Here is a 27292-nt window from a genome sequence, read left to right on the forward strand (position 1 = left end):
AAAAGAGTATGTCAAATGTTTAACCAGTTGTTTCTTCTCTGTAATGAACCATAGGTCTCAGGATTAGTTTTGCAGCAATGGTCCTATGATCCCAGCATGTGAACTCCCTGGTCTGTGAGTGGAGCCGGGGGTCTGAGGGCATCATGCTGGATACAGAGGGCCGGTGGTCCGAGGCGTTAGCCAGCAACAACATCAGAGCCATCATCCGCTGGCTGCGGGAGCTCACAGCTGAAGGTGCATCAGGAGCATCTGACTACCAGAACGTTTTAATGTCGTCCTCTACCTGCAGTAACACTTTACGAGTTATTGTTGTCTGTATTTCATCTCTTCACACCCTGCTGCAGGTGAGGCTGAGATGGAGGACATCCTACAGACCTTCAGCTGCTGGGTACAGAGGACATCAGAGTTTGCTAAGAAGGAGTTATTAACACTATGTAAGATGTTTCTCTATCAATCATAATCATAATAATAATACTAATAAATGATATTTATATAGCGCCTTTCAAGGGACCCTAGGTCGCTGTACATGGTGGACAAACAAAACAAACAGACAATCAAAGGGTACACAAAAAATAAAGGAAGCCGTTTAATCATATTTAAATGTTCAACATTTATTTTTCTTTAAAATCTCGTGTGTCTTCCCACAGGTTTCAGTCGTTGCAAGGGCCTGTGGATGTTCCTGGACCGCAGCACTTTCAGCAGAGTGCACATGCTGCTGCAGAGACTGAGGAATCTGCTCACCCTGGCTCAGTGGGCAAGGAAGCAGCTCGGTTCAGCCCACCTCTGGCATGGTACACACTCCAATACACACACAGCATACAGCAGCATGGTGGTTTGGTTGATATGTTTCACTGTAAATGTAGTCAACTTAATAGAATCAAATGTTCTTGTTTAGGTGTGGGCGTCCCATGTGTGGTCTGCAGGGATACATCTGGCTCCTCAGACGTCAGACGAGGCTGCTGGAACCGAGAGCACAGGGCCCTAAAGCAGCACATCTGGCTAGGACAGCTGGTACAGTGGTGGGGCATTATGGGACTTCTACCCAAGTACGCTGGTAAAGATATGATCACACACATTACATTACATTTAGGTGATAAATTGCTATCACGCCTCTAAAGGCTTTTCTGCTGTTTTTGTCAGAGGCTCAAGAGGTGAGGCGTATCTCCCAAATGTGGAAGGACATGGCTCAAAGTCAACGGAAAGCTTGTCTCGAGACACCTGGGTAACTCATGATTTGACTTAAAGTGGACCTATCATGCTATATTTGAATAATATAGTGTAGGACCATACCTATATAAGGCATATTTATACTTTTTTTTTTCAAAATGCCAAACAGATCATGCATTTTAGCCATGCCTCATTTTGCTCAATTTGACATTTTTTAGCTCTGTTTTTGCAAGGGCAGATTCAGTGAGAACAGCACCATCTACAGGCCTGGCATATGTACTACAGCGTCTCCAGCGCTTTCGAACGGCAATGGCCGTGGCTGTCTCCTCCTGATTGGTGGAGTTGGCCCAATAGCCGTAGTGCCACTGTCCTGACGTCAGGACAGTGTTCAAATCTGGATCAGTTTTCATCAGATCCGTTGCAGCCCCTTTTTTAGAGATTTGGGTATGGAGGAAAATAGAGAGGGTTGTGTTTTCTGACACTTGGTGAGCTCCCTGGAACACCGGGGACACATATTCATGTATAAAAGACGTACAAAAGTGCATTTTGCATGATAGGTCCCCTTTAAAGAAGGAGTTATGAGCCATTGTTATTATTTTATCTCCAGCTGAAGTTTCTCTCCTCCATTTTTTCTGCTTGTCTTTTTTGATTAGACGGAAAGAGGGAGAAATTGAAAGATTTAGGTCATTGATACAGGGTATAGTGACCCAGCTAGAGAGACAACATGGAAGCATTTGGGTTTCTGAAGACTTCACAGACCAGTGCTATCCCCCTCCTAATCTGCAGTCTCTGCTCAAGCTCGTGTTGGTGCCTCATATCGACAAGATGTCAGTCCAAGCGCTTGTATCCTTCCAAATATAGCATCAAGAAAGCCGAATGTACATTTGTTTTTCTTCAATTTTAGTCTGTTCTGCTTTATTTTAGACACATATTGTATACAGACAGTGTATTTGATTCAGGTCATATAGTTCTTAACCTACATGTGTCACAGCTCATGTACTTTGTCCTGGATACAGCCAACTTCCTGCAGTGCAGAGACGACCTTCTCCAATCTTTCTGCCACGCCTTCTCTATTCCTTTCTGCTTTTCCCAACAAATCAGGGCCTTCTGGATGCTTGATCATGGACAAATCAAGGTACATAACCAAAAAGCTACATTACAAAAGGGTTTCATACAAAAGATGAGTTACTGATCTGATTTTTGTTGACTGGGTCAGTTACCATCCTGTCGAATACATTAGCATCCTTGGTTTTGCACCCATAATGGTCAGCAGGTGTCACTAATGCACCACTTTAGTAGCTTGTATGATTATTGTAATGACGCTCCACTGGGCCAAGCATTATGGACAATATTGCAGTATACCTCTCTTTAGAAAGAGGGAAGGCTTTCATGGATGATGAGATGTGCCAGTTTATTTATCAAAAAACATGCGCAACGGAAATTGTTTTCTCATAGATGTTAAGAAACAACATTTTAAATGACAGTCTCTGCTACTTTATGTCATATACCATCCTGCCCAGGCCTCCATGGAGTTACTGCTGAGCCCCCGGGCTGCTGCTCCATGTCTCACATGGCAGCATCGCTGCATCATCCGCTGTCTGCTGACCAGGAAGCAGCCTCAGCTGGCGTTAAAGTACCTTCACTGGACCAGGCCTGCAATGGAGAGCGTCGAGGATGTGAAGCTATGTGCAGATGTGCTACTTCAAAACAGGTGCATTATGGTACACTGATGGCTATATCATTAGCTATTATCTTTTGTGTGTTTCTGACAATGTCTCTGCTCCCCAGTTGTGTCTCTGAAGCCTGGGCTCTGCTGAAGAGAGGCCACACAGAGAGCGATGAGGTGGTCCTGTACTTCCTCCAGGCATGTAATGGATTGGGTCTGTGTGCAGAAGCTTTACAGTGCATCCCTGCAGGATACAATGTAGGTGAATATCAATTTATACAGCAAATGCACCAAAGATATTTGGCCTTGAAATGACATATCTTCCCTTACATCGTTTAATCAGGGTGAGGGGGACATTGTAAATGGGACTACAGGGTTGCCACTGATAAAGAAAGGTATGCAGATAAACACATAGAAGTTTAAATGGATAGATTGAAGTGCAATACATTTAACAACTCGATTTTTTCCCTAATAGACATGTCAGCAGAAAGGCCACCCTGCCCGCTGTCTGCCAAACTGTATCAGGCTCAGAGCGTCAACACAGTCCTCCCAGAGGAACTAGTACGACTGCTCAGAAAGGCTGTGACGGAAGTGAGAACGCTACACCCCAAGATAAGGTACTGAGATGGCGTGTTGACATCACATATTGAATCACTTTAAAATATGTTTATTTGCATGGAGAACTCATTTCCCCATAATCTTTATTCCAGTGAGGTTGCGTCGCCGGAGCACAATGAGAGAAAATCGAACAGCAGAGAGATGTTTCTGTCGACCCAGGCTCTCCGTCATCTCACGCCCAGCCCCTCCCCACTGGACATGTTAGAAGAAACAGTTCAGACAGCACATACAGATGAAGCAGAAGAGAAACAGCCTGCCTCTAATGAATGCATTGTCAGTGGCCCTGAGATAAATGACCACAACAGTAGATAATTGATTTTGAGAATTAATGATCCTTGCCCTTTACATCTCTTCTTGTCCCAGCAGCAGCCTGAACCACCAGAGAGCATTTCTTCTTCTGAGGATCTGAGCTCTGAGAACATCTCCTCCTTCACCTCAGCATGCTCACTGCCTCTGTTGAGGCGGGACGGTCCTTACAAGTACAGAAGTACAGTGACTCTGCAGAGGATCTCCTCTCTCCTCACTGATGGAGAGAACCCAAGCAGCGAAGAGGAGGAAGAAGAAGAAAGCACAACGTCTTTGCCACATTGCCCTGAGATGACAGCAGATGGCGCCACAGACCCCATTTTTCTGCTCTACCACAACTTGAAAAAAGACGTTGTGGTTCTATCTTCCGAGGGTAAGCTTTAGAAAACATTTAACTTGCACTATATTCACTTCGAGAGACATTCATGAGATCAAAATAAACTCTTTCTCAGGGCAAGAGGATATTAAGACACATGTTTTATCCAGCGAGACCTCAGGACCTTCAATGGATGAGAACGTTCCTGTAAAAGAAAGGTCAGAGGTCATCTTATCCTGCAATATGCTTATGGTGCATTTAACACTGGCGAGTCAATGAAAGTGTTATATGTTTGCTTTGGTCAAGTTGCAGGTTGTATCTTCCTCCTGAGTTCCACAGCAATGAGGTCAGCCAATCAGGACCCTCGCTCTGTGAGTCTGCGGTGGAGGGTCACAGCTTCCTCTCACCTGACTATGGTGTGTACGTTTATCCAGCTGAAGCAACAAAAAATATATCCAGCTAAATTGTTCTTTACTGAATGTTCACATCACTGCATGAACATTTACCCGCAGAGAAAATGGCCGGCAGAGGAGAGGACATAGTTCATGGACCCCCAGATGTCACTGATCTGTGCAGCTCTGCGTTGTCACTCAACCAAGAGGACCAATCAGACTGCATGCCCTCACAGATGTTCAATTTTAGTGAAGCAGACATATCTGACTTTTTCATGGAAAAGGAAGTTAATCTGGTATGCAATAACTCTCTTTAATTTAAAAAACATACCGTAGATTGATTTTTACAATACCTTTTTACAAAATGGGGCTTTTCATGTGTATTCTTTTTCACTGTATGTGACCAGAAAACATATGAGCCTGACCAGCAAGAGGAAACAGCTGCATACTTCAATCAAGACCTCTCTTGGGCTCTGTCTGAAACCACTCAGGACCTTCTGACTGACCTTCACTCAGAGGATCCAGCAGCCACAGGCTCAGGGGACTTCTCCCTCCTCACCCCTGTGTGCAGCTCAATGTTCCCCTCACAGCTTCACTTCTCTGGTAGCTCTCTGACCCCCAGCATAATCTGCAACCTCATAACCACCTCTGCTCCTTCTGACAACACCAATGAGTGCTCCCTCCAAGCCCAATTACAGATGGATGTCAAGAGCACCTCAGCCTGGCTTGAACAATACAAAATGGGCCTTTGCTTGAAAGAAGATTTGGAAACACATAGAGCCTCCACTAGCCTTCTACCTACTAAAGCACCAGGAGCGACTTTTACATCAGGTAAAGCATTTTCAATTTTCTTTATACTTAGGAATAAACACTACTATTCATATACCACCATTTACAACCAAATGGTGTACACGGGTCTGTAAAGATAAGGAAACATGTTGTCTTTTTTAGAGCTTCTTATTTAACACGTGCTAATTGAATACCCCATTGACGTCCTTGCTAGCATTGGTCTAAGCATGAATAATTTGTGTTTGTGTTCTGGCGGGATGTAATTATATGTCAGAGGGGCCGCTGTTCACATCATGGTGCAGCACACAGGTACATGTAGCAGAGGCAGGGGGTCTGCGCTGTGAGGAGAGGGGGACTGGTGAGGAAGTGAAGTGTCAGAGATTGGTTCCCTTAACCTTGCTGAAGCAGTCAGTCATCCATAAAACAACCCCTTCAACCCCCTCCCCCACTCTTTCTATGGGGGGTGTATACCGTCTTCCACTGCAGGCAGACCTCCCTCCATCTGCCGCGTTGTGCTCATCACCTCAGGGGTCCACGGCCTATTGCCCCTCGCTGATGCCCCAACCTTGTCAGTGGGACAAGGGTTAAAGACATGAGAGTGGAGCAATGTTGCATACAATTAAAAGGATAGTGTCAAATAGGCAGCCTCTGGATCACAGATGAAGTCTGATGTTTCCAGCAATGGATCATTAGAACTGGTGAAGTATCATTAGGAACAAAGAGACCATTTTAATGTTATATAATTATATTCATGTTTTTGTTTCTGTTCATCCACAGAGGATAAGAGGCCTTCTTTTGTTCTGGGCCAACCATACTCCAACAGTCTGGTTAACTTCATGGACTTCACTGCAAAAAAGAAAGGCGACTGCAGCGATGGCAAACAGGTACTTTTCTTCTGATGATACATGCTGTACATGGAGGCTGCGGTGTGTTCATTATAAGGAGATGTAAGCCAGTGGGAACAGTAGGGGTCACTGTTGTTCCAGTTAAGGAGCCTGACAGCAGCTCTGATTTGGATGATCTCATTTCTGGTCCCTGGGGATTTTGCTCCATCACAACCCAGCAGGTGCCCTCTTTACTACCCTTCATCCCTCTTTCTCCTGTCCTCAAGCATTAACACCGCTGCTTTAAGATCCCAGCTTACAATGATGTCATTTTCCAAATGTGAAGGCTGTATTTGAGGGGATATGAATCAATTGTGTTGTTTCTTGAAGTGCAGACTTAAAAGAAACATTGAATTATTTGTCAAAAATATAATATCTGAAGCTGATGTCGTCACCTCTTCATATTGAATAATTATAATGCTGTGCATCGACTTGAACAAGCACTGTAACATCATTGCACAGATATGACCATGTAATTGTTTTACTGAAAGTTGATTGGATAATTGTTTGATTGGGATGCAGTCACCTAATTATTTTTGTTGAGATTTGGGGACCATATGGAGCTTGGCAGGTGAAACGTTTACGCCATGTTAATTAATGATGATTATACCTCAGGCCTGAGTAGCATACACTGTACAAACAGTGTGTGTTTATCACGGCCAATCTACTTTGGTTGTACAGTGCATGTTTGTAGTGAATGCATTACACCCATTAACTTGCACTCTCAGTGTGAGTGTGTTTCCAGGGGGTTGTGTTGAAAGCAGTGCTGCTCGTGTTATCTAATTGTTCATCCTGGCTTGAAATGATGCCGTGTAGGATTTGCTTAATTGGCAGATATTAATGACTAATGTGTGAAAATGAGTTTAGGACAAACCCTTACTGGCTGATCAAACCATCATCTATTTAATGGCATAGTGGCTAAAGATAAGAAAATCAGGATATTAAACATAGTAATTAGTGTTAGCTATAAATTCTGATCTCGTCTCGTATGACCTCATGCGTGACTGTTTATTATGATTGTTTTGGCAAACTTGTAAACGAGATATTCACCGTGTTCAAAACAAAGTAATCGATCAAATGGAAAAAGCTCACAAAGAGATCATACCCGCTTAAAAAGATATCACAGAGTGAAATATTATCGACTTTGCTGTCTTTATGAAAATACCAATATTTTCACAGACGGAGGCGGGGAGTAGTGTTGGATGATGTTGAAACGTTCAGGGTCCGAGGGGAGATGAATGGCCTCTATTAGGAGCATTTAATCAGTGCACCCATTCTCCTGCGCCCCCCTGGGGAAAGATTAATGGGTTCAGGATATTTCATCAGGCCATCCACATCACTGCCCAGGATATGAGGCTGTAATTGTGTCTGTTTTCTGCTTTTGTTTCGTGTTACAGGCAGACAAAGAGGAGCCCGCGGGTTGGAGCAGTTTGGGGAAAGCTTCACAAGGTGCCATAAGAAGTGGGAGAACGCTACGGAAAGGGAAACGAGTGAAGAGAGCGTGAAGACATAAAACACATCTAGTTTACACATGAACTGAATGGAATATATTTGCTAAGTCTATAACATTTGTATTGATTCAGATCAGATTCACATTGTAATGTAAGGATAAACTTGCACCAAATGAACTGACTGAAACCGACAGGCTTGGTGAGCACCGCATAGACTTTTCACCTTGAAGTGATCCGTCTCCCCTTCCTCATCAATCAGCGGGTCAGTATAATCTGACGGCTGTTGCTTCTGCTTCTATCAGCAACCTTTCCCACCCGCTGATATTGTCCTGCCACACCCTTTTCCCTCCACGGTGAAACCTCGTGTCAGAAACACTCATTAATGGATTTCTCAGGAATTATTGATAAACACAAACTATTAAATATTTAACTCATTAAAACTCCAATAAAAAAGAACAATGTTGGCTTATATTGTATATGTGTATTATCTGATCCCAAGGGTCCATGTTAGTCCATTTTAAACATAAATGCTCTTCACAAAAAATGCAGTGTGGTGTCCTTGAAAATAATTCTGCACTTAAGATTCTTGACTGTTTTTTTTCCTCTAGAAAAAAGGATGTTTGCTTTGCTGCCATTGCATCTCATGAAAAATGGATGACCTCCCAGTGCTTTCTGCTGCCCATCGCTCCCCGTATTTGCACATAGCCAAGGGACTGCATTTGGGTTAGCATCCTCTTCCTTCACTCCTTCCCTCCCACGTTAGCTTGTTCTGGGGGTGAATAACTTAACACATATTTCAGCTTGACACACTTGTGCTCTGCGTCTCCCCTGGGTGGCCAGTTCACGAGCCCACACATGCTGTATTATTTAAAAGTGTGGTTCGGAGTTCTGTGTGTGGATGTGCATGTAATCTCCTGTTTGTGTTAAGCAGGAATGCCTTATAGAGTTATTCTGATTTACTCTGTGACCTTGCAGGTGTGGCAACAGCTCTGATACCAGATGATGTCTGAAGTCTAGCCAGAACATTAGCATGGCAGCATAGTTATGGTTCACTCCATGTGCTCTGATTTTCTATTAGAAAAGGAGAGAATGCTGTGTTACAAGCAGTGTAATACATCAACAAAAAAAGGTCTAAACTGCAACTTGATGTATTATAAGGAAATAGTCATCTGGACAATTTGTCATATCAGAATAAAGATCTGCCAGAGAAAAATGCATAAGGAGCATGAAACATAAGTTACAATACCTAATGATGTCTAAAAGCAGACCTAGAGCACACGCGCACATAAGCACACGCAATGACTCAAGCTAATCTGAGAGCTGATAACATCATGGAAAAAAGAGAGCTGTGGAGCAGCAAAATGACACATAAATCATGTGTAAGGGAGAGCATGCAAAATGCGGCACTTTGTATGATGGATACAAATAACCATCTAATGTCTGGGAAGCTCTCATATAAATACTTGTCTTTGTGTATGTCTATGCACACAAATCATTCATGTTTGTTTTGGTGCGCACACTGAATGCATGCTAGTCTGTAAAGAAGCTGGTCACTTTGCTGCTTCCCTTTTATCTGAAGGTATTTTCATCCCATTGTGCAGTATCTGTGGACTACACCAAGGACATAATTGAGGTAAGAACATCAGACAGAGGGTTTGACTATGCAGGGGCCTTGCCCACTGGAGGGCACTGTGAGCGGCGGTGAGGCTGGGTGGTGGAGGGGGGGTGAGACACCTTGGCCAGCTCACCAGATGGGCTCAGTGAAGCGTGTCAGATGGCTGTGACAGCTACCTGCCCTTCCTTAAGGACTGTCACCATGTATAAACAAACCATTACTCTAATTTCTGAGTACAGTCTCTCTCTGTGTGTGTGTGTGTGTGTGTGTGTGTGTGTGTGTGTGTGTGTGTGTGTGTGTGTGTGTGTGTGTGTGTGTGTGTGTGTGTGTGTGTGTGTGTGTGTGTGTGTGTGTGTGTGTGTACAAGGGCATGATTGCACTGGACACCTTAAATAAACATATCTGAAAATGGTACGCTATGGCAATTTTTTCCAATCTTGAATTTTCTTTTAAATATAGGAGATAATTACCAAATATGTATGCTGAATTTTGGGTACATTATTAAAATGTTAAACAGCACACCCTATGTTTCTCATTGAAAACATTATAAACACTATATGATTTTTTAAATGGCATAATTTATTTAGGGACAAGGGGGTGAGATTAAGTTATACTTGTTCTCACTCCTTTTCGAACACTAGATGTGGGACTGTTTATGTAGCTAATGCTGTTGTTGTAAATGTCACTTCGTTTTGTTTTCTCAATCAATCAATCAATCAATCAATCAATCAATAATATACTATGACCTTTCTTATGACACATTATACTTTAACTTTTGAATGTCATGACAAACTGTACTATGACTTTTTCTTTATGACATTCTAGGATAAACTGTGTCATACTATTCCTAATTATGACTGTTTTAATGACATACTATATGACTTTTTGACATACTAAAATATAACTTTTTTTCATTGTATATTTTTACAATCTTTATCATAACTTACATTTTTTTTATTTTAGCCATACAATAATACGACTTATTGCATTATATTTTCGAAATACTATATTATGAGGTTTATCATGATATTTTCCACATTCTATAATTTGACTTTTTTCGGTATACTACCATGATTTTTCATCACCCTAACTATGACTTTTTCATGATATTTTCCATGTAGGCCTACTAAAATATACCTTTTTTGAACATACTATAATATGACTCTTTTCATGTTCTTTCAACATACTATAATATACTACCATGTCGTTTTTTCAACATACTGTACTGTGACTTTTTCATTATATTTTTGACAATACTATCATAGTATAGTATTGTCACTCTACACTGAAGTTGTGTATATGATATGATATTAAACATTTAGAATCTTTGAATTTAGAGTCATATAAGTGTTAAATATCTGTGTTAATGAGAGGACCAGTGAAGATCGCCACAGCTGGATGCAGATCAGATGTGGACCCCTGGAGGCCCCCCCAGCAGTCTGAGCGTCGGATGCTGCTCCGCTCATCGCTGCCTCCACTGCGCAGCCGCAGTTTCTCTTGGACGCAGAGAACAGCAGAGGCAGATAGAAAAATGGCCCTCGATAATTTAATTTTCGGGCAATGCATCCTTTATTTTTTTGCCTTCGTTTTCGGCTTCATCGCCGTGGTGCCTATGTCTGAAAACACGGAGGATTTCGGAGGAAAATGCCTGCTCTTCACACGGGGAATGTGGCAAAACGAGAACATCACGGTGTCGAAGCAGCGCTTCATCGTGGAGGAGTGGGGACCCGAGTCCTCGTGCAGCTTTATCACTTTTGTCGGGATATCGTCCCTCATAATGTCCGCAGTGCAGGCATGGAGGCTGCTCTTCTTACTGTGCAAAGGACACGATGAGTGAGTGACCGTTCACTTGTGCTCCGTCAACACAATTCAATACAGCACTATTAAAAGCTCAGGGCATGCTGCATCACATAGGGCTCAATGTAGATTGTAGAAGTGTTTTTATTTGGCCATCTCCCACGCCCTTCCATATGTGTTATTCTGGCACTGCGTGTAATGTAGGCTATGCTATGATGAATGCCATAGATAGAATGAGTATATAAAAAGGACTAGTCATTGTGGTCCTCCATTAAAAAGATGGAGGCAATACACTGTTGCCTTTGAAACATCTAAGTCACTGCCTACTGTGGCTAACATACAGTATTTGCAAGCTAGGTCATAATGTTCACGTCTGACTGGAAGGCATTATAACACAGATAACTAAATAAAGCCATGTGATAGACCTGATAAATGTAAACATAAATCAGGGGTTTCAGTTTTATCCTCTGTTCTACCTGTCTGCAGCTCCATCTTTAACGCATTCCTCAACCTGCTGATCAGCTCCCTGGTGGTGTTCACAGTCTTCCTGTCCAGCACCATCATCAGTGTTGGTTTCAACATGTGGTGTGACTCCGTCACAGAGGGTGGGACTATGCCCAGCAGGTAAGAGAGCAGTACACAAACTCAACGTTTCAGAACATTTCCTTTTACAATGCAGCGGTCGTCCTCAACACCAGCTTGTGTGTCATATTTTAGTTGTGAGGACCTGCAGGACACTGATCTAGAACTCGGCCTGGACAACTCAGCTTTCTACGACCAGTTTGCTATAGCTCAGGTAAGACTACGGTTAATATCCTTCAGGAAAGATAACCACATCCTGAATTCTAGTTATTTACGATGATTTCCTTCTGTCTCCAGTTCGGCCTGTGGGCTGCGTGGCTCACTTGGCTTGGGATCGCAGTGATGGCCTTCCTTAAGGTCTACCACAACTACAGACAAGAGGACCTTCTGGACAGCCTGATCCACGAGAAGGACCTTCTGCTGGGCCGCTCCTCTCGCCGCAACTCTGACCTCAAGAGCGGCCTGCTCTAGAAACCAGAGGACACACCAACACACACTCGCTCACACTCATCCGTGCAGTCCTCATGCCATGAGAAACACCAATGTTTGCCTCTGTAGACAATCAAATTGGCTTTCGCTCTCATTGATCATGAATTGAATCAAACCGGTTTTAGCTTTGTTCTCCAAAGGTAATTGATTTTCCCTCCAAAAATCTCCCAGTGGTGTTTAATCCTTGAGGAATTTAGCCTTATTGAGCTTATTCGTCCAGTGCTTGCATTCCTCTTCAACACAAACAACCATAGTTCAGCCCCCACAGTATTCAGCCCATATAATGGAAATTCCAGTACTTCCAGTTTTTTCTATTTAGCAACCCATTATTAATGGCTGGACTGATTGGCCAGTGGATCATGTTGTCTTTGTGAAAGTTCTGCATGGACCAAATGCATGACAAATTAATAGGGTGGTGGTTTTTAGATGTAGAGGGTTGTTATTTTTGTTTTATACACCAATAAATGTATTCCTAAGGAAGGATTTTATCTGGTAGGATGTGCAATGAATCTCAATGAAGAAGTCTTTGCATGCGGCAGCAAAGTAAAAGGATATGTGCTGTAGCAACGTATTCAAACCTTTATCAGCAGTGACAAAAGGTGTTTCATAAAATGACAAATTGTAGTTCAGTACATTTAGGTATGGGGCAGCCGGTCCAAAAATGCTTTTAGCAATCTATGTGAGATAAAAATCACATTTGTGCCATATAGTAACTCGGGCCTCTTCTTCACACTTTATAGGCTACAAACCAATATACTGTGTTACTGTGAGTAGACGCACAAATGTACCCGCATGCATCTTTCTCCCTTTTACATACACATCACGCACTTACTTGTTGGCAGGGATAACAGGAAGAAAGCACATCACCTGCTTGACCTTGATAGGCAATGACAGTTTTATTCAAAACAAGTGAAATCATAAAACGGTAGGAACCAAGAAAACCCTCCATAAAGGCACTTCTTTCAAAGTGACCATAAACATGTAGACAGCCATGAAATGCTGCTTCTAAGCTAAATGTGCATATGCAGGACATGTGTTTACTGGATAGCCTATTTTATTGCTATTGACAATTGAGTCTGACAGTACGGAGTTGAGAGTGTTTGTTTCTTCTATACAGGCGTTATTAGCCTAATATTGCTTTGACATTCAAATGTGAAACCTCCAAAATCCGATGCTTTTCTTCCAAACCCTGAAACCTGTTATATAAAGCGACATGTTTTACTGGAAACTGTGAGATGTGTGTTATTGCTCATAATGAGGTCTGATGTGCATCACTGTGCCCTTCTATCATGTGGCTTGTGTGGCTTGAATTTGGGGACAATAACATACAGAATCTGATTCTGCTATATTTCTGTGTTTAGCCTCTTATTAGTATTAAAGAAATTAAATATATTGATTTTAAATGTTTTGAAAACATGTGTCTAACCATGTATTTCTCCAAAGCTTGGTGAGCATTTGACATCACGGTTAAAACCTGAATACCAGTGTTTTAAATAGAAATGCAATAGGTAACAAAAAGTAAAAAAAAGTAAAGATTATTGAAAGTTGGATATAAGTGTAGATGCAGATATACAGTATAGAAGAATAAATAACATTTAGGATCAAGGGTAATTTGTTGGATTAAAGCGGTTATAAAGAGGAACACTGTTAAAAGCATTATTATTCATTCAGTTTGAGTATACTCTCTTCAACGATAGATAAGGAGAGAGAATCATAACATTGTGCTGCAGATTTTCTCTTCAGTGGAGCTGAAGACAGTCAGTCATACAGGACAGCAGACAGTCTGTAAAGGAGGCGTTTTCCCTCTATTAGACATTCAACCTGGTGCTGTGAAATGATGAAGCCCTGTGTTCCATTCTCACAGATCATTATCCAACAGTTCACACATCTGTGTCCATCCTCGTCCTCCTGCAAAAGTGCCACTCAAAGCTGTTTCCAAACATGTCTACATTCTTTTATGTGCAATTACAAGGCTGAATAATGTGATAGTCCTTAGTATATTGATCCATATATACACACATTCAGTTCTGTGTTATATCTGATATACAAATATGGTGTATTGTAACAAAATACAAATGTGCATTCCATGGAAACATTCACTCACCTATAATAGACTGTGACTCAAACTGAGAGATCGAATGGTTTTGGGTGACTGTATATGTGAGCATCAACATTGCAGATGTTCAAAACCATATGCTAAATAAGGAGTGGCGTGCCCACCACCTTAGCACATATGTACATACAGACATGGAAGCTACATATTTCTGGGATTACATTTTCCCCCTTTGTCACTGACAGCGTTCAGAGCCTTGCAAAAAAAGGCTGAGGTGTTTGTAGGCCCGGGCTCCTTCAGAGATAGGAAAAAAGAGGGTCTGAAAAAATTAAAGGGGGCTCGATGTCGCCACCTGTGGTCGGTCTCAGTCACTGCATAGTCAGCCATATCCAGCAGCCCCACAGCAGCTGCTTCATGTGCAGCAGGTAGACAGCCAGCACGGCCTCCAGCTCCTCACACACTCTCTGAGGGCGCCGGCGGTCTGTGCAGTACATGGCCACGCCCAGGCAGGACATCAGCAGGAAGAGGCAGGTGAACAGGGCGAGGTGGGGGCGGGACGCTGTCGTCTCATAGGCTACAACAACAAAAAGTACAATTTTGATTTGTAAATGAGCATTTGAATTGCCAGATGCACAGAACCCTCTTATTCCTGTTTACCTAACACATTGTAGACCTCAAGAGGGGACGTTTTTAATGGATGATATAATGTGACTAGGGTGTAGTGGAGGCCTTGTCACACAAACTGGTGCTCAATGTGTTTCAAACATTGTTTAGGGGGAAAGTCAAACGTTAATCATAAGTGACATTTGATTTACACCCATTACCTAACAACTTAAATCCCTTTTTCACACATACATATACTCATATTTAGTTGACTTCTTCTTTACATAAAAAGTGTGCGGTTGCCATTTTGTCATGCACGTTAACATAGTTAATCTTCACATTTTCAGACAAACTTACCCCCTACGGAGTAACAGTAAGGTATTTCTGTGAAGCCGAGAGAGAAGAGGCCAGTCAGTCAGTCAACAGGAGCTAACCTCTGGGATGAACACCAGCTGCTGAGCCCTCGCAGACTCTCCTATCTCTCTGGAGCAGACTCCAAGGTGCCTCATTTGCATGCATAATTAATTACCAAGAGTAAATCACTTGCTCATGTTTGGGGGTCTTACAGCATTACGTTATTTTTATATGGTACATAATCCCCAAAGGACAATAGTTTACGATGCAATCTCAGGATGTTGGAAATCATTTTGTCCTTTCTTTTTTCAGTGAAGGGCATACACTACTGTTGCACTTTGATTGAGGGCTCCTCTGTACGCTTTAAAAAAAAAAAATTAAACAATATGATTCCCATTTTTATTGTAACTGTATAAATGCATTTACTAGCTGACAAGGCCAGGCTGAAGGAAGTAAAGGTGAAAATAAGTCACTGGAATAGTTTGGTTGAGGTATAAAAGCAGCAGAGGGCAGCATCTGTTCCGTTGGACTGTTTACTTGTGATTTCACTCACCATGTACTGTGGTCTCTGGCTCCCTGAATCGGACCCTCCGCTCGCCTTTCCGTCTGTGGTTTGGTTCAGTGTCTGACCCGTAGCTGGGACACGGCCTCTTTAGAATGGAGGTGGGCACTTTGCCATTGGTGACCTGCATCAGATACACCTGAGGATGAGTATACCCGTTGCAAACTCCTGATACATTTCAAAGATCGGCATCAAACAGCTGGAAGGAACACATCTTGTACAAACAACCCAGAGTCACACTGCTGAAAATGGCTGCTCGTTACATTACCTTAAGTGTCGGTGCGTCCTCCTGTTGGTGGTGCGTGTCCTTCCTCTGGCGGACCTCTGAGTGTTTCTCCCGGTGGGAATGAGGAGTACAGTTGACGGTGTCTCTGATGGACTCTGCAGCAGCGAAGCGTTTGGACAGTGCAGACACACACTGACCCAGGGAGTCTAGCAAGAGAGTCATGACCACACAGTACAGCAGTAGTGAGCTAGGTCTGCTTCACACAGGAGTCTGCAGCCTGCTCTTAAGCCAGACTGTGAGGCGGGGTAAAACATACAAAAGTAAATATGCAAATGTGTCTTAGAAAAGACGGCAGGTAACTTTATCAGTGCCAGACGGAGAGCAGCTTAGTACTTTCTAGTTATAAACATGAGGCAAAGGCCTTGAACTCATCAGAAGCGATGTACTTCCCAAAAGGTAAAAAGAAGGTAAAAATGATCCTCCGTCTCAATAATCCTGAATTGTTTTGTCTGGCAGTTTCTCATTTCCCCACTAATTATTTTGTCTGTCAACTCTAGCTGATGAATCACTTTCATGACTTAATCAACTGTTAAGTCAATCTATTACGATGAAATATTTTCAAGTGAATAGCTTCTATGGAGAAGGGTTCATTGACAGAGAGAGACACAGACAGATAGGCCTTTAAGTACAGTACGTTTATATTTTTTGTATAAAAGAATGAAACAAGCGTAAACTTTGTTTTATATGTAAGAAAATACAGAAAGATGCCAACAAAAGTAAACAGCACCACCCTTCAGACTGCATATATTGATAATCATAATAAAACGTACACATGTTAAAGGTGGGGTAGGTAATTTTGGAGAAACCAGCTCGAGTGCGCTAGAATTTGAAAATACACAGCCGGAAAAAATCTGCCACTTCCTTACAGAGCCCCTCCTCCAACACACACGAACGCGCACATGACCAATGAGGGCACGAGGTACGTTTGTGCACAGATGGAAGGCTGACAGGCAGGTAGGCCATCCAGTTATTTTAGCCGGGCCGGCTAAAATGATTGGTCGTACTCTTTACAGTATTACGGCTTCCACAGATGATATTTTTTAATGAATTTTTTGTCAAAGCACTTAAGATATTCATTGCTATCGGGATGTTAAGAGCATTCCATGGAATATAACAAAAAGTGTATCTCGAGCCGGTTTCTCAAACTTACCTACCCCACCTTTAATATGCGCTTCCAAAAAGGTATTATAATTGACACTCAATTTCCCACTTTTGTAAAGTAAAGTGGGCCATATTTAGGGTAGGTAAACATCCTTTATAAGAGACTGTATGCAAATCATTAGGGTGGTAGGAGGGGGTCAAGAATGATACAGGGCTATGTATTTTGTGACATACAGTATATATATATATATTTGTGTGTGTGTGTGTGTGTGTGTGAGGGCCTTGCTTTAAATAGAGTGAAACAAAAACCTTAACAATTTTCAATCTCTTAGGTAGTTAGCAGTTTGGCTAATCACTCATCACAGTTTCAAAGCGCTACCACATAGTGCTACACAACAGCTGACATAATATTTGTACTTATATAAATAGTTTTTTAGCTGAGGGAGGGGGAATGACCCACTTTACACTGAACAGTGTCCAAGGGACAAATGCGGCAACCACTTAAACATGCCCCGGTTCAATCCTCTTACAGTGGGCGGGTCAAAGAGGATTTCTCTGTGTACAATACAAAGTAAAAGGTTGCATAAAGTACACAGAGACCTCTGTGTGTGCTGATCTGCAACAACAACTACATCTGACCCGGCACTCTCACCATCTCACCAAACACATTTATGATGATCTGAGGTGAACAAGGAGTGTTATAAATCTTTGTCTTTATATGCTGTACACTCCTGTCCTGCTGTTCAGCACCACCGCCTCTGAAAGCTGACTCGACAGCAAGGCTGGTTTGTGCATATTACTTTTTCACACCGCAGCAGTCTTCCCAAAAACGCAGAGTTCAGAGAGTGTTGCTCTCTCTTAAAGCAAGCCAAGCATACACACTGTACAACACAACTGTGCCCTCAAACTGCCACAAAGCTACTGTCTTCTGCATAAAAGCACTTTTGTGTCCGACATGACTTTGTGTGTTTATTCATTTAACATTTTCACGAGTTGACATGGTTAAAAGGGTAACTGAATTGCATCCAACCCTGTGCTGTTTGCTCTCTAACGCAGAGAGGAGATAACTTGTTCTTGAGGTCAACTTGACTGTTCTGGTTTTGTAATGTCTCACGAGACGCAGGGATCCACCCTCAGACTGAATGTTAAATATGCACTGTGGAGAGAGATGTCCTCCACTCTTTGTGAAAAACATACAACCATGTTTGCCTTTCCCTGTTAACATTGTGTCAGGATCATAGGCCAGGATTAACTGTGCCTCTCGTGCCAATCATCCCATGTGAGTGTTTACCTGAATATTCAGTCTTGCCGATTTCTGCATAGACGGTGGCCATTAGCTCCAGGCTCCTGGCTGTAATGGGGTGGTCATTACCAAAAGCCCTCTGGTGGATCTTTGCAGCCTGAAACATTCATAAAGAGATAGCAGGGATTTGAATTCTACACAAAGAGTGCTATAAAATATTTAATCTGCTCAGAAATGGAGAAATGAAGCAGAGAGAATGATGGACATACCTTACCGCTGTATTCTAAAGCGAGATGAGGTCTGAAAGGAAAAGGAATCCATTAAACAAATAGACTACTTTCTTTTGGTGGCACTGGTGTTCAATATTTTATACCTACTAAAAACACAAGACGTGTCTTAAAAATGGCACTGAATCATCAGATGACCTCTGCACATTCTTCTTCCATTTAAACACAAATCTATTCAAAGAAAACAACAACAGCAGTGCGTGACCTTAATAAAGTCTAGTGGCCCGTGCTGCTTTGCCAGGTGAGCGTATCAGTTTCAGCAGCATGACAAATCTAAACATCTGCGAGCTGTGATTAGACACGGAGCGCAGGGCTGCAGGTGCCCAGGCGCCTCCGGCAGGAAGTGGAAACCTTCTATTTCTGCCAGTACTGACGGCCCCTTTCTATTCTCCAGTGTGAGTTTCAGAAGGCATGGCGCTTACGGGTTTGTTTACTGACTTGTGCCCTTTCACTACTCTTGTGCTTGGTGCTAAGCTGATGAACATGATGTGGTACATTGAGAATCTGCCAGCTGTTCCACTCATATCTGCCATGGAAAGTCAGCCAAGGACATTCATCACCCTCACGTCACAACCTATAGACGTAGAGCAAGCTCTGTTTAGTGTGACAGATGTCAGCTTCGCTGCTCCAAACCCACACTTTCCTTCAATTAGTAATAGCCAGGTGTCAGTTTGCACTTCTTCAGAACGTCCTTTTCAGGAGACATCTGATCAGCGACGACAGAAACGCCCTTTGCCGGCCAAAAGGACTTCCTAAGACATTGCTGAAAGATTCATTACAACTTCCTGTCTGCACACAAAAAAAAGATTGGGACTGAGGTTTATGATGATAGTAGTAAAACATAACGACTATTTCCCCTCTTGGAAAAACCAAAGCTGGTTAGATTTATTTTATGTTACTCATTTTGTACAACTTTTATAATCCCCAAAGGGCAAGTCTGCAAGAAAAGATGAAAGAGTAAAATCCAATAGCTTGTTATGCTTTTGCCAGAAACCAAAGCCTCTGGGTACAGCCATGCACAATCAGTACAATCTCATGTAAGTTTAATTACTGTATGTCCCTTTCATTAATGAAGCAGCGTGACCGGCCCTCCGTTGAGCAGCCCTTCCACCCTCTGTCACCCTCTCTGGCCGTTAGGTTAAATGGCCTAATTCCAACAATGACAACAGAGGCTCAGAAAATGGGTGCATGCTACGGCCTAACAAAGTACCCCTGCAACAGGAGACACCAGATCCAGTTTAGCTATTTCTTCTGTAACACTCAGTTAGAGTGCGGTGTCTCTTTTCTCCATCTACAGGGAAATTCAACTCTAGCTAAAAAAGACCTTGAGACGGAGTTTATCTAGTTTGAGAAATGTCCATACGAGAGAGGTGAATGCGCATACATGGAAATTCGGGACACACACGACAGATAACTGCGATCAAAGATAAGTGATACATTCATTAAAGGGGCTTTGTTAAACTGCCAAACAAATTTACCCTAGTGACCCAAATATTTGTTTTACTGTCATTCTGTAAATTATTTATTTTAAGATTATTTCAGCACGCTGTAGCTTTGCTCAGGGTTAGACTTTATAAACAAATGGGCTTTTTATTGCCGCTGCTTCTTCCGTTATAAAACAAATGCAAATATTTGTTACTACTGAATCAGCACTATAAAGTAATGAATGTTCCAATTCAACTCACACACATGTTTATATATATATATAAAAAATATATATATATGCTGTATTTTAACAGTATAGAACTGGTAGTAAAACAGTCATAAAAGTGAATTTATTTCACTATAAATTCTCTCCTGATGAGCCCCCTGAGTCCTTAAACTCACAGAACATGTAACGCCTCATTAATTGCGCCACAGAAGCTGCAGCAGGACACAGTTTTACCTACTGTTTGCTCATGATGCAGAGCTGGGCCAGCCGTTCGAGGTGCTGAGCCTGGGAGGCCTGCTCCGACAGCTCCTCTGGGGTCGTCCATCCTGCAGAGCCCAGTGTAGCCTCCTCCTGAGGCCCTGTTACACAAACACAGGGCATGGAGTCACCGTTTGCCCGCCAGCTAAACACTTAGTCTTTCCCTCTGCTCCTTACACTATCAATCCCTCTCTCCTAGCTGTCCTGTGATCTCTTTACTCCTCTCACACGGCACAGAATTAAGAGAACAATGCCCAAAAGGCCTGGCTATCAGCCTGTCTGGCACTGCTGTGGACTCTAAGCCTGAACAGCAGAGTGGAGCCAAACTGAGGACTGGAGACAAGAGTGCAGAGATAAGGGCAGGAGAGAGCAGATACGGGAGTCAAACAACAGTCACCACGCCCACTAGAACACTGAGACACACGCAGGCACACGGTGACACACTACAAACATACAGCATGTGTACTGTACACACTCACAATAATGGAGGTGGAAATGAGTTTGGCGTGTAATCCTTGCAAAAAGGAAGTGCAAATGAATCATTGTAACTGGTAAGGTTTGTTTGCATTACAAAACTACAATTATGTGAGCGGTCAGTGGGGATACAGAGAAGGGTTCATAGGAGATAGAAAACAGTGAGAGGAAGAGAGATTGTTAGATGCAGCCGTAGTGCCAGTGCCTCTGGACATACAGAATTCAATCCAAGTGAGTGCTGAATCAAGGCTTTCAGTATTCCACAGCAACACACAGCAACTAATGAGATGTGTGGCCATTTGTCTTCTGCAATGTCTTTCCCGTTCCCCTCCACTGTGCTCACGCTACACTGCGCTGCTTCCTCAGCTGCAGACAGAGAGAGAGCAGACGTCTGGAGCAGCAGCTGATGAATGAGCGGCCTCGCTGTGAATGTCCGCTTAAAGCTACACCATGTATATTGTAAACAAAGATGGACTTGGGCAGGAAGAGGATGTCATTTCATATTGGCTTTATGAGTTAACAGAATATATTTGTGAGCTGTTGAAGAGGCACACTGTGTAATAGGCTATACATTATATTTGGGTCAGTTTGTTTGGAGAGCTGCCCACAAAAAAGAAGACTGTCAGCCAATGAACAGCCTCAGTGCATCTGCTGATCTGCTAACAGCCTCAAAATTAAAATAAATATTTCATGTTATTTTCAAATAAATTATATTCATTAGGAACGTTTGTGATTGGGTGTTATAATAGTGACTTAGTGTTTACATGAGTAATACGTTGACATTAATGGTGTTACATTAAAAGCTTAAACCATCCTTAAAATCAAGTTAAACACAAGTACATATGAATTCACAATTCTTAAACCTACTTCTTCAACACTAAATGATATACGTGCCTGTTGCCACATCTTTACACATTCAGCTCATCTGATGTGCACTGACCAAAAAGGATCTAGGTTACACTATAGCTTAACATTACATTTGAATCAAATCATTAATACAAAATTAACACTATTACTAGTTTACCTATAATCATGTATTTCATATGAAACTTCCTAGAAGGCTATAAAGAAAACAAAGCATTACCAACACAAAAGTAGATAATTTAACCAAGGCTGCATGATATGGTAGTATATTACATTCAACGCTGTATGTGGACCTACAGTATTCATCGACATCTTCCTGTCAAAAGTACTTGCCTGTGCTCCCCTGAAGAGCCGTGAGCTCGATCAATGCCACCTCATAGAACATTTTCTCCGCCTGGATGAACTGCAGGGCCTTCTCATCTGTTCTTAAAGGTGAAGGATAAGTCATGGATGTCAATAGATTTTAGTCGGTTATTGCAGTTAAACCCAGCCAAGCTCCATGCTGTTTTTTCACCCCTCGAGACAAACAGAATGTGGAGTAACCAAGAGCTGGTGTTTGTGGTTTTTGTAGTGATTTGAAGTGGATGCATATCAAGTTTCAAATGTTAAATCTCATACTGTAGTTGTATCTGATTACATCCCTTTGTATCATATCATATTATCCTTCTATTTCAGTGTCTTTTGAATTGGTGTTTTGTACAGAATCCTCTTGATTGATCTGAATGCCACTTTTTGTTTCCACTCTCTATAAAAGCGTCCTAAAAATAGAGCCTCTTCACTTTATCAAAGCATTCTGCGTACTGAGAGTCCGTCCCTCTGTAAAATGACACCACCGATGCTTGTCAGGTGAATTTAAAGACCAATGAGAAGGAGAATGCTTCAAATAAACAAAGCCCTGCCTGTATAAACGTCCTACTTAGCACCAGATCTCCTGAGGGAAAAACACTATAAATTACATTCTAGGTGTTTAACTTTCACACTATTTGCCAATTATACATCAATATAAAGTACTCTTATATTGAGATAGGAAAGATAGACATTATGTTTCTACTTTTAAAGGTTAGAAATTCTTAAAGGTGAAAAGAACAACACTGGTTTACTTTATTTTGGCACCTGGAGAATAATGGCACACAACTGAACCAAAACAACAGGAACAAGATCCAACAGGAGAACTGAGGCAAAGTGCAGTTACCTACTCTAGATATGCTCCCCATTCAAAGGAAAGGACAGTTATCAAAAGGAAAGATTGTTTTGCATCTGATTATACCAGAAAAGTTGATGGATGGTGAAAAGTTTACTGAACATTACAGTAAAGATGATATTCCAACCTGTATGAAAACCTAGCATTTTTGGAAATAAAGTGAAACTCCTTTTTGCATACAATACTACACTTTTGTTATGGTTTTAAGCAAATCCTGATATATAACACAGGATAATAGGTGATGCATTGTACTTGCCCCAGTTCCTGCGATCACCTGGCTTCAGGCAATAATGTGAGTGTGAAGTGGACCATCTGGGAGGGAGGATTAGGGGAGCAGCCATCATCAAAGGTCAGTCTACTACTTCTGCCTCCTATTTTTAGCCTGACTGGACCACAACAGAGACCTCACACTATCCTCTCCGGGGAATATGTGCTCCACCAAATGCACGTACACACACACAACCTCCCCTGAGCTGGTAATTGGACTGCACTCCAAAACCCGACAAGAACTTGCATCAGCATTGGCATCTCTAAAGGCACATCTCATCACACGTGCAGCACTGCTCTGCTAATGGTGCACTGAGATGAAGCACAATATCATCTCTAGCCAGAAGAGTTATAGATCACAGGATCAAGTGTGACTGACTGTGATACTACTATATTGATTAGCAGATTTTAATCTGATACACCCCTCTATCTGAGATTAAATTCTAATTGCTAGGTTGGCTTCCTAAGAAACGCATATCAGTAAACACTCAGCAGCCAAAAGAGCTTTTGGCTTCAGACAAAGGTCACTTGTAGATACTGCCAGCTCTGATAATGATACATCAAGCCACACATATATACATTGAGTTTGTTTCCTAATTTGGAAGATTAGTTTGACCCCACAGACAAAATGTAAGGCGACACGGTACATCCTGTTGTCGTAGACATTTGTGTGAAACTCTAAAGTTCACATATCTTCACTGTTTGAGCACACTGACCCTTCACCTCCTTCCCCAGAGGACCATTTCAAAAGCACACAACATCCCCGCTGCAGTTACTTTGATGCCAAAGAAAACTACTGAAAATAAGTTAAAGTTGAAAATGATTACATACTTTCAATCACTGCACACACTGGTGTTATCAATATAATTAGATGTAGTTCTTACTGTTTCATGCTATTGGAAATATCATATTGTAGTACTTAAAATACTTTTTGGGTTTCAATTATTTAGATTTGGTCCGCTCTGCTGCTGACCTACTTAATGAATAATATAATTCTATTTCCTGGCTGTTACCTTTCACTAAAAGTAAAAACCATGTAACAAAGTAACTCTGACATTCATAAAACGCCACAGTTTGAAACCATTACTATTGATGATGCTACATAATAAATGACTGTATGTCAAAAGATTTAACCCTGTCATGGTAGATAACTCTCTTAAGTACCATTATGTGCGGGGCCTACTGATGGCTATTGATGAAGTAAAGCTCAGCAAATCGAGCTATTTTGGAAAATGGACAGTAAGGGGTAGATGCATGCTGAGGTAGATAACCTGAGCTGGCAAGTTAAGTGTTGGAGTGTCTCAATAACCGGGAGAAGAGTCATGGAGGTAATATATACTGACACGTAACACCCCTCTATTATCTCCATGTCCTATTCTATTATAGTTTATAGGAGCAGTGAGTTGTGATGAAGAGAACGGAAACAGGTTAATTAGTGCTCTTCCACTCTGTTGTGCAGAGATAAGAGCGTACAAATCCTCTTAAGAGACAGACACACAGCCTGAGCTGCACACAAAACATAAGGCATTCTGGGACAAATGTGTAAGTATGACCTCACACACAGGCATCCATTTATACCCCTCAGTTTATACTGCTTTCTCTAAAAAGGGGCTACATCCTCCATTGTGCTGGAATTTTCCACGCCTCCCACCAAAGACAATCCTTTACATGTCCACCTCACAACAAGGAAATGTTAGCTGTGTAGTTAGCCTGCTTGCTAACACTTACGGTCCTTGTGAAAGTAAAAGTGTATGATGTGGTGAGAGTCTTTCCCTGAGTAAAGGATACAGTTCTTTTCAGTGATGAAGAGTTCTGCGATCTGTAAAGACCAGACAATGGACATGGTTAATTATCAAGTTACAACATCATTCCTGCTTGTGTGCGTGTGTGGTGTCATGTGCTGTCATAACGAGTAATCCTTCTTTTCTGCACAGCACTGATCAACATGGTGAAACACATTCCAAAGTTCTGGTTTAGAGGCTTTGTTTTGACATGAGGGACATTCCTTCAAGCATTACTAAACAGAATTAAAATCGTAACCTTGCCTTACAAAGGACCCCAGTGTGTAATCTGCTAAATCTTTGGCCTGGATACAGAGTGCTACAAAGCCTGTGAACCAAAAATAGCAAAACATAGCCCACACAAAATGGGACATTAACTAGGCACTGTAGTATTTTTAACAATGTGAGCAGTCAAACCACACTGTTACTGTATATGAGTGCGGCGTCCTATACCTCATTTAGCAGCATGCACACTATTAGCTCTAGTAAATGCTCTCACAGTGTCAACACAGAGACACATGACGGACTGTGCTGTTAAATTTGACATTGGTGTTGGTGAAATCAAGGTTGAATGTCTCCTGTGTGTCATGGTGTGGGATAATTTATGATGCTTGACAGCAGAAGTGGTGCAAATGTGTCTATACAGCTGTGTAAAAAGCTGATACAGTAGATTAGTGAATGCATGTAATGAACACACAAGTTGGTGGGTGTAAGACAAAGAAAGGGACAGAGTGACACAAATGTTATGAGTGTATTTGGTGTGGAGTCTTCAGTCTTCTTGCTCACCTGGTGTAGGCAGTTGGGCAGAGAGTTGAAGCTCTGCACATGGGTCAGTCCCAACAGGCAGCTGAGGAAGCAGTGGAGGGCAGCCTGAGACTCTCCCTGCTGCTGGAGCTGCTGTCCCAGCTCAAACAGGCCCTCCCTCCCCCCGGTCAGCATCCCCAGTCCCAGCCAGAGCCAGCAGCGCCTCCCATCAGAGCTCCACCGGCCGAGGACAGACGTTCCTCTCTCTCCCCGCCACTCCACTGAAGCACCACAGGTAGAAAGAAACAGAGTGAAATATTTTTTTTAAATGTAGCTGCTCACATGAACACAGACGGGGAGAAAGCAGAGGGAGGAGTGAGCAGCACAGCTTCCTCTCGGTCTCGTCGGAGCTCAGGAAGTCAAGGACAGGTGGTGAGGAGCAGGCTGAAGGAGCTCCGGCAGCTCACACAGAAAATATCCATTCCCCTCCCTCCTCCCAGGCTGCACCAGGAAAGGAGGACAGAGGAAGTCGGGAAGCATTTGCTGTTTGAGTGACAGAGCTATGGACCAATCCCTGCTCTGCTCATGTACAGTAGCTCTGCCAGCATGTGTTTCTCATTTGGTCTCTCTCCAATCCTGGTAAATGGAAATTACACAGCTGTAGGTATTGATAAAAACAAATATAGTGTAGACATGTTCTGAGACTAAATCCAGTTTGTTGACCTAATTTCCCCTGGATTAACAGAACAGTGCATTATGTATATCTACAGTGTGTGAGAGAATCCCTTTAAGTCTTACTGCCCTACTTATGATTTATAAATGAGTGCATGGAAACTATGCACCAACAAGCAAAACAGAATAAATGCTTTGCGAGCACGTTTCACATCACCTCAGAATGAAGCAAGCTTTTGTAAATTCTCTGAAGCAAACCAGACAGCAAATCTATGCAAACACAGGGTCATTAGGAACAGCCACTGTATGAGAGAGAAAGAAAGAGAGAGCACTCCTCCCTATCCAAACAAGGGAAACAAATATTTATCCAGAAGGAGTGCCTCCTCTGAATGTGTGCACACTTCCCTTCACACTCTGCTAATCAACATTAATGTAAGGCCAATCTGTGCCTGGGGAGAGCGAGGCAAAAGATAAGAGATACGACTTCAGCTCTTGATCCACGGATGATCCAGAGGATCATGAATGAGTCTCGACTTTGAGAGCAGCAATCTTCCCCACCCTCGCTCTATTTGGACACAAGTGTGGTAGCTGCAAGAAATGAATGGGGCAACGCAGAGCAAATGGGCAGAGTCAGTCTCCATTAGTGTCAGATGCACCTAGCTAAGCAGGATGGGATTCTAATGGTTGTGAATGCCAGTGGCCGGTAGTATCAGAGAGCATTAAACTTGCACAGGCAGGTCAGAGTCAGGGAACTGTGAACAGTGCTCATTTCGGACTAACAGAATCTGAACAGTGGTGGGACTTGATTATGCTGATGCA

At 42.4% G+C, this 27292-nt stretch overlaps 3 protein-coding genes across 3 annotated transcripts; 2 read left to right on the forward strand and 1 right to left on the reverse strand.

Annotated features, from left to right (window-relative positions):
• Positions 1 to 673: 673 nt before the first annotated feature.
• Positions 674 to 8045, forward strand: LOC117477299. Its single transcript, XM_034123978.1, has 17 exons — positions 674 to 791; positions 896 to 1054; positions 1141 to 1222; positions 1821 to 2010; positions 2159 to 2302; positions 2688 to 2878; positions 2956 to 3091; positions 3177 to 3228; positions 3309 to 3450; positions 3544 to 3724; positions 3815 to 4130; positions 4210 to 4291; positions 4386 to 4489; positions 4586 to 4761; positions 4873 to 5296; positions 6032 to 6138; positions 7536 to 8045. Exons 1-17 carry the CDS (start codon positions 674 to 676, stop codon positions 7641 to 7643), a joined length of 2712 nt encoding a protein of 903 aa, XP_033979869.1. The 3' UTR covers positions 7644 to 8045.
• A 2652-nt stretch (positions 8046 to 10697) lies between these two features.
• On the forward strand, positions 10698 to 13300 carry LOC117472714 (transmembrane protein 179). Its single transcript, XM_034118109.1, has 4 exons — positions 10698 to 11037; positions 11488 to 11625; positions 11719 to 11797; positions 11881 to 13300. The coding sequence occupies exons 1-4, from the start codon at positions 10736 to 10738 to the stop codon at positions 12052 to 12054; spliced, it is 693 nt and encodes a 230-aa protein (XP_033974000.1). The 5' UTR covers positions 10698 to 10735; the 3' UTR covers positions 12055 to 13300.
• On the reverse strand, positions 12944 to 26304 carry cunh14orf180 (chromosome unknown C14orf180 homolog). The gene is made up of 9 exons (XM_034117984.1): positions 25844 to 26304; positions 25065 to 25095; positions 22142 to 22228; positions 20451 to 20571; positions 18544 to 18574; positions 18323 to 18431; positions 15913 to 16076; positions 15636 to 15768; positions 12944 to 14699 (listed from the first exon to the last, which is right to left on the reverse strand). The coding sequence occupies exons 1-9, from the start codon at positions 25994 to 25996 to the stop codon at positions 14494 to 14496; spliced, it is 1035 nt and encodes a 344-aa protein (XP_033973875.1). The 5' UTR covers positions 25997 to 26304; the 3' UTR covers positions 12944 to 14493.
• Between the last annotated feature and the right edge of the window lie 988 nt (positions 26305 to 27292).

This window comes from Trematomus bernacchii, unplaced genomic scaffold, assembly GCF_902827165.1.
Source record: "Trematomus bernacchii unplaced genomic scaffold, fTreBer1.1, whole genome shotgun sequence".
NCBI lineage: Eukaryota > Metazoa > Chordata > Actinopteri > Perciformes > Nototheniidae > Trematomus > Trematomus bernacchii.

Excerpts from the sequence above, each read along its gene's own strand:
- cunh14orf180 (XM_034117984.1), bottom strand. The coding sequence starts at position 25,996 with ATGCTGACCGGGGGGAGGGAGGGCCTGTTTGAGCTGGGACAGCAGCTC. Across the intron at positions 22,229-25,064 it reads CTTCATCACTGAAAAGAACT|ATGAGAAGGCCCTGCAGTTC; the intron begins GTATCCTTTACT and ends CTTTAAGAACAG. Across the intron at positions 18,432-18,543 it reads CTTTAGAATACAGCGGTAAG|GCTGCAAAGATCCACCAGAG; the intron begins GTATGTCCATCA and ends TGAATGTTTCAG.
- LOC117472714 (XM_034118109.1), top strand. The coding sequence starts at position 10,736 with ATGGCCCTCGATAATTTAATTTTCGGGCAATGCATCCTTTATTTTTTT. Across the intron at positions 11,038-11,487 it reads CTGTGCAAAGGACACGATGA|CTCCATCTTTAACGCATTCC; the intron begins GTGAGTGACCGT and ends ACCTGTCTGCAG. Across the intron at positions 11,626-11,718 it reads GGTGGGACTATGCCCAGCAG|TTGTGAGGACCTGCAGGACA; the intron begins GTAAGAGAGCAG and ends GTCATATTTTAG.
- LOC117477299 (XM_034123978.1), top strand. The coding sequence starts at position 674 with ATGTTCCTGGACCGCAGCACTTTCAGCAGAGTGCACATGCTGCTGCAG. Across the intron at positions 792-895 it reads TTCAGCCCACCTCTGGCATG|GTGTGGGCGTCCCATGTGTG; the intron begins GTACACACTCCA and ends GTTCTTGTTTAG. Across the intron at positions 3,451-3,543 it reads ACGCTACACCCCAAGATAAG|TGAGGTTGCGTCGCCGGAGC; the intron begins GTACTGAGATGG and ends TCTTTATTCCAG.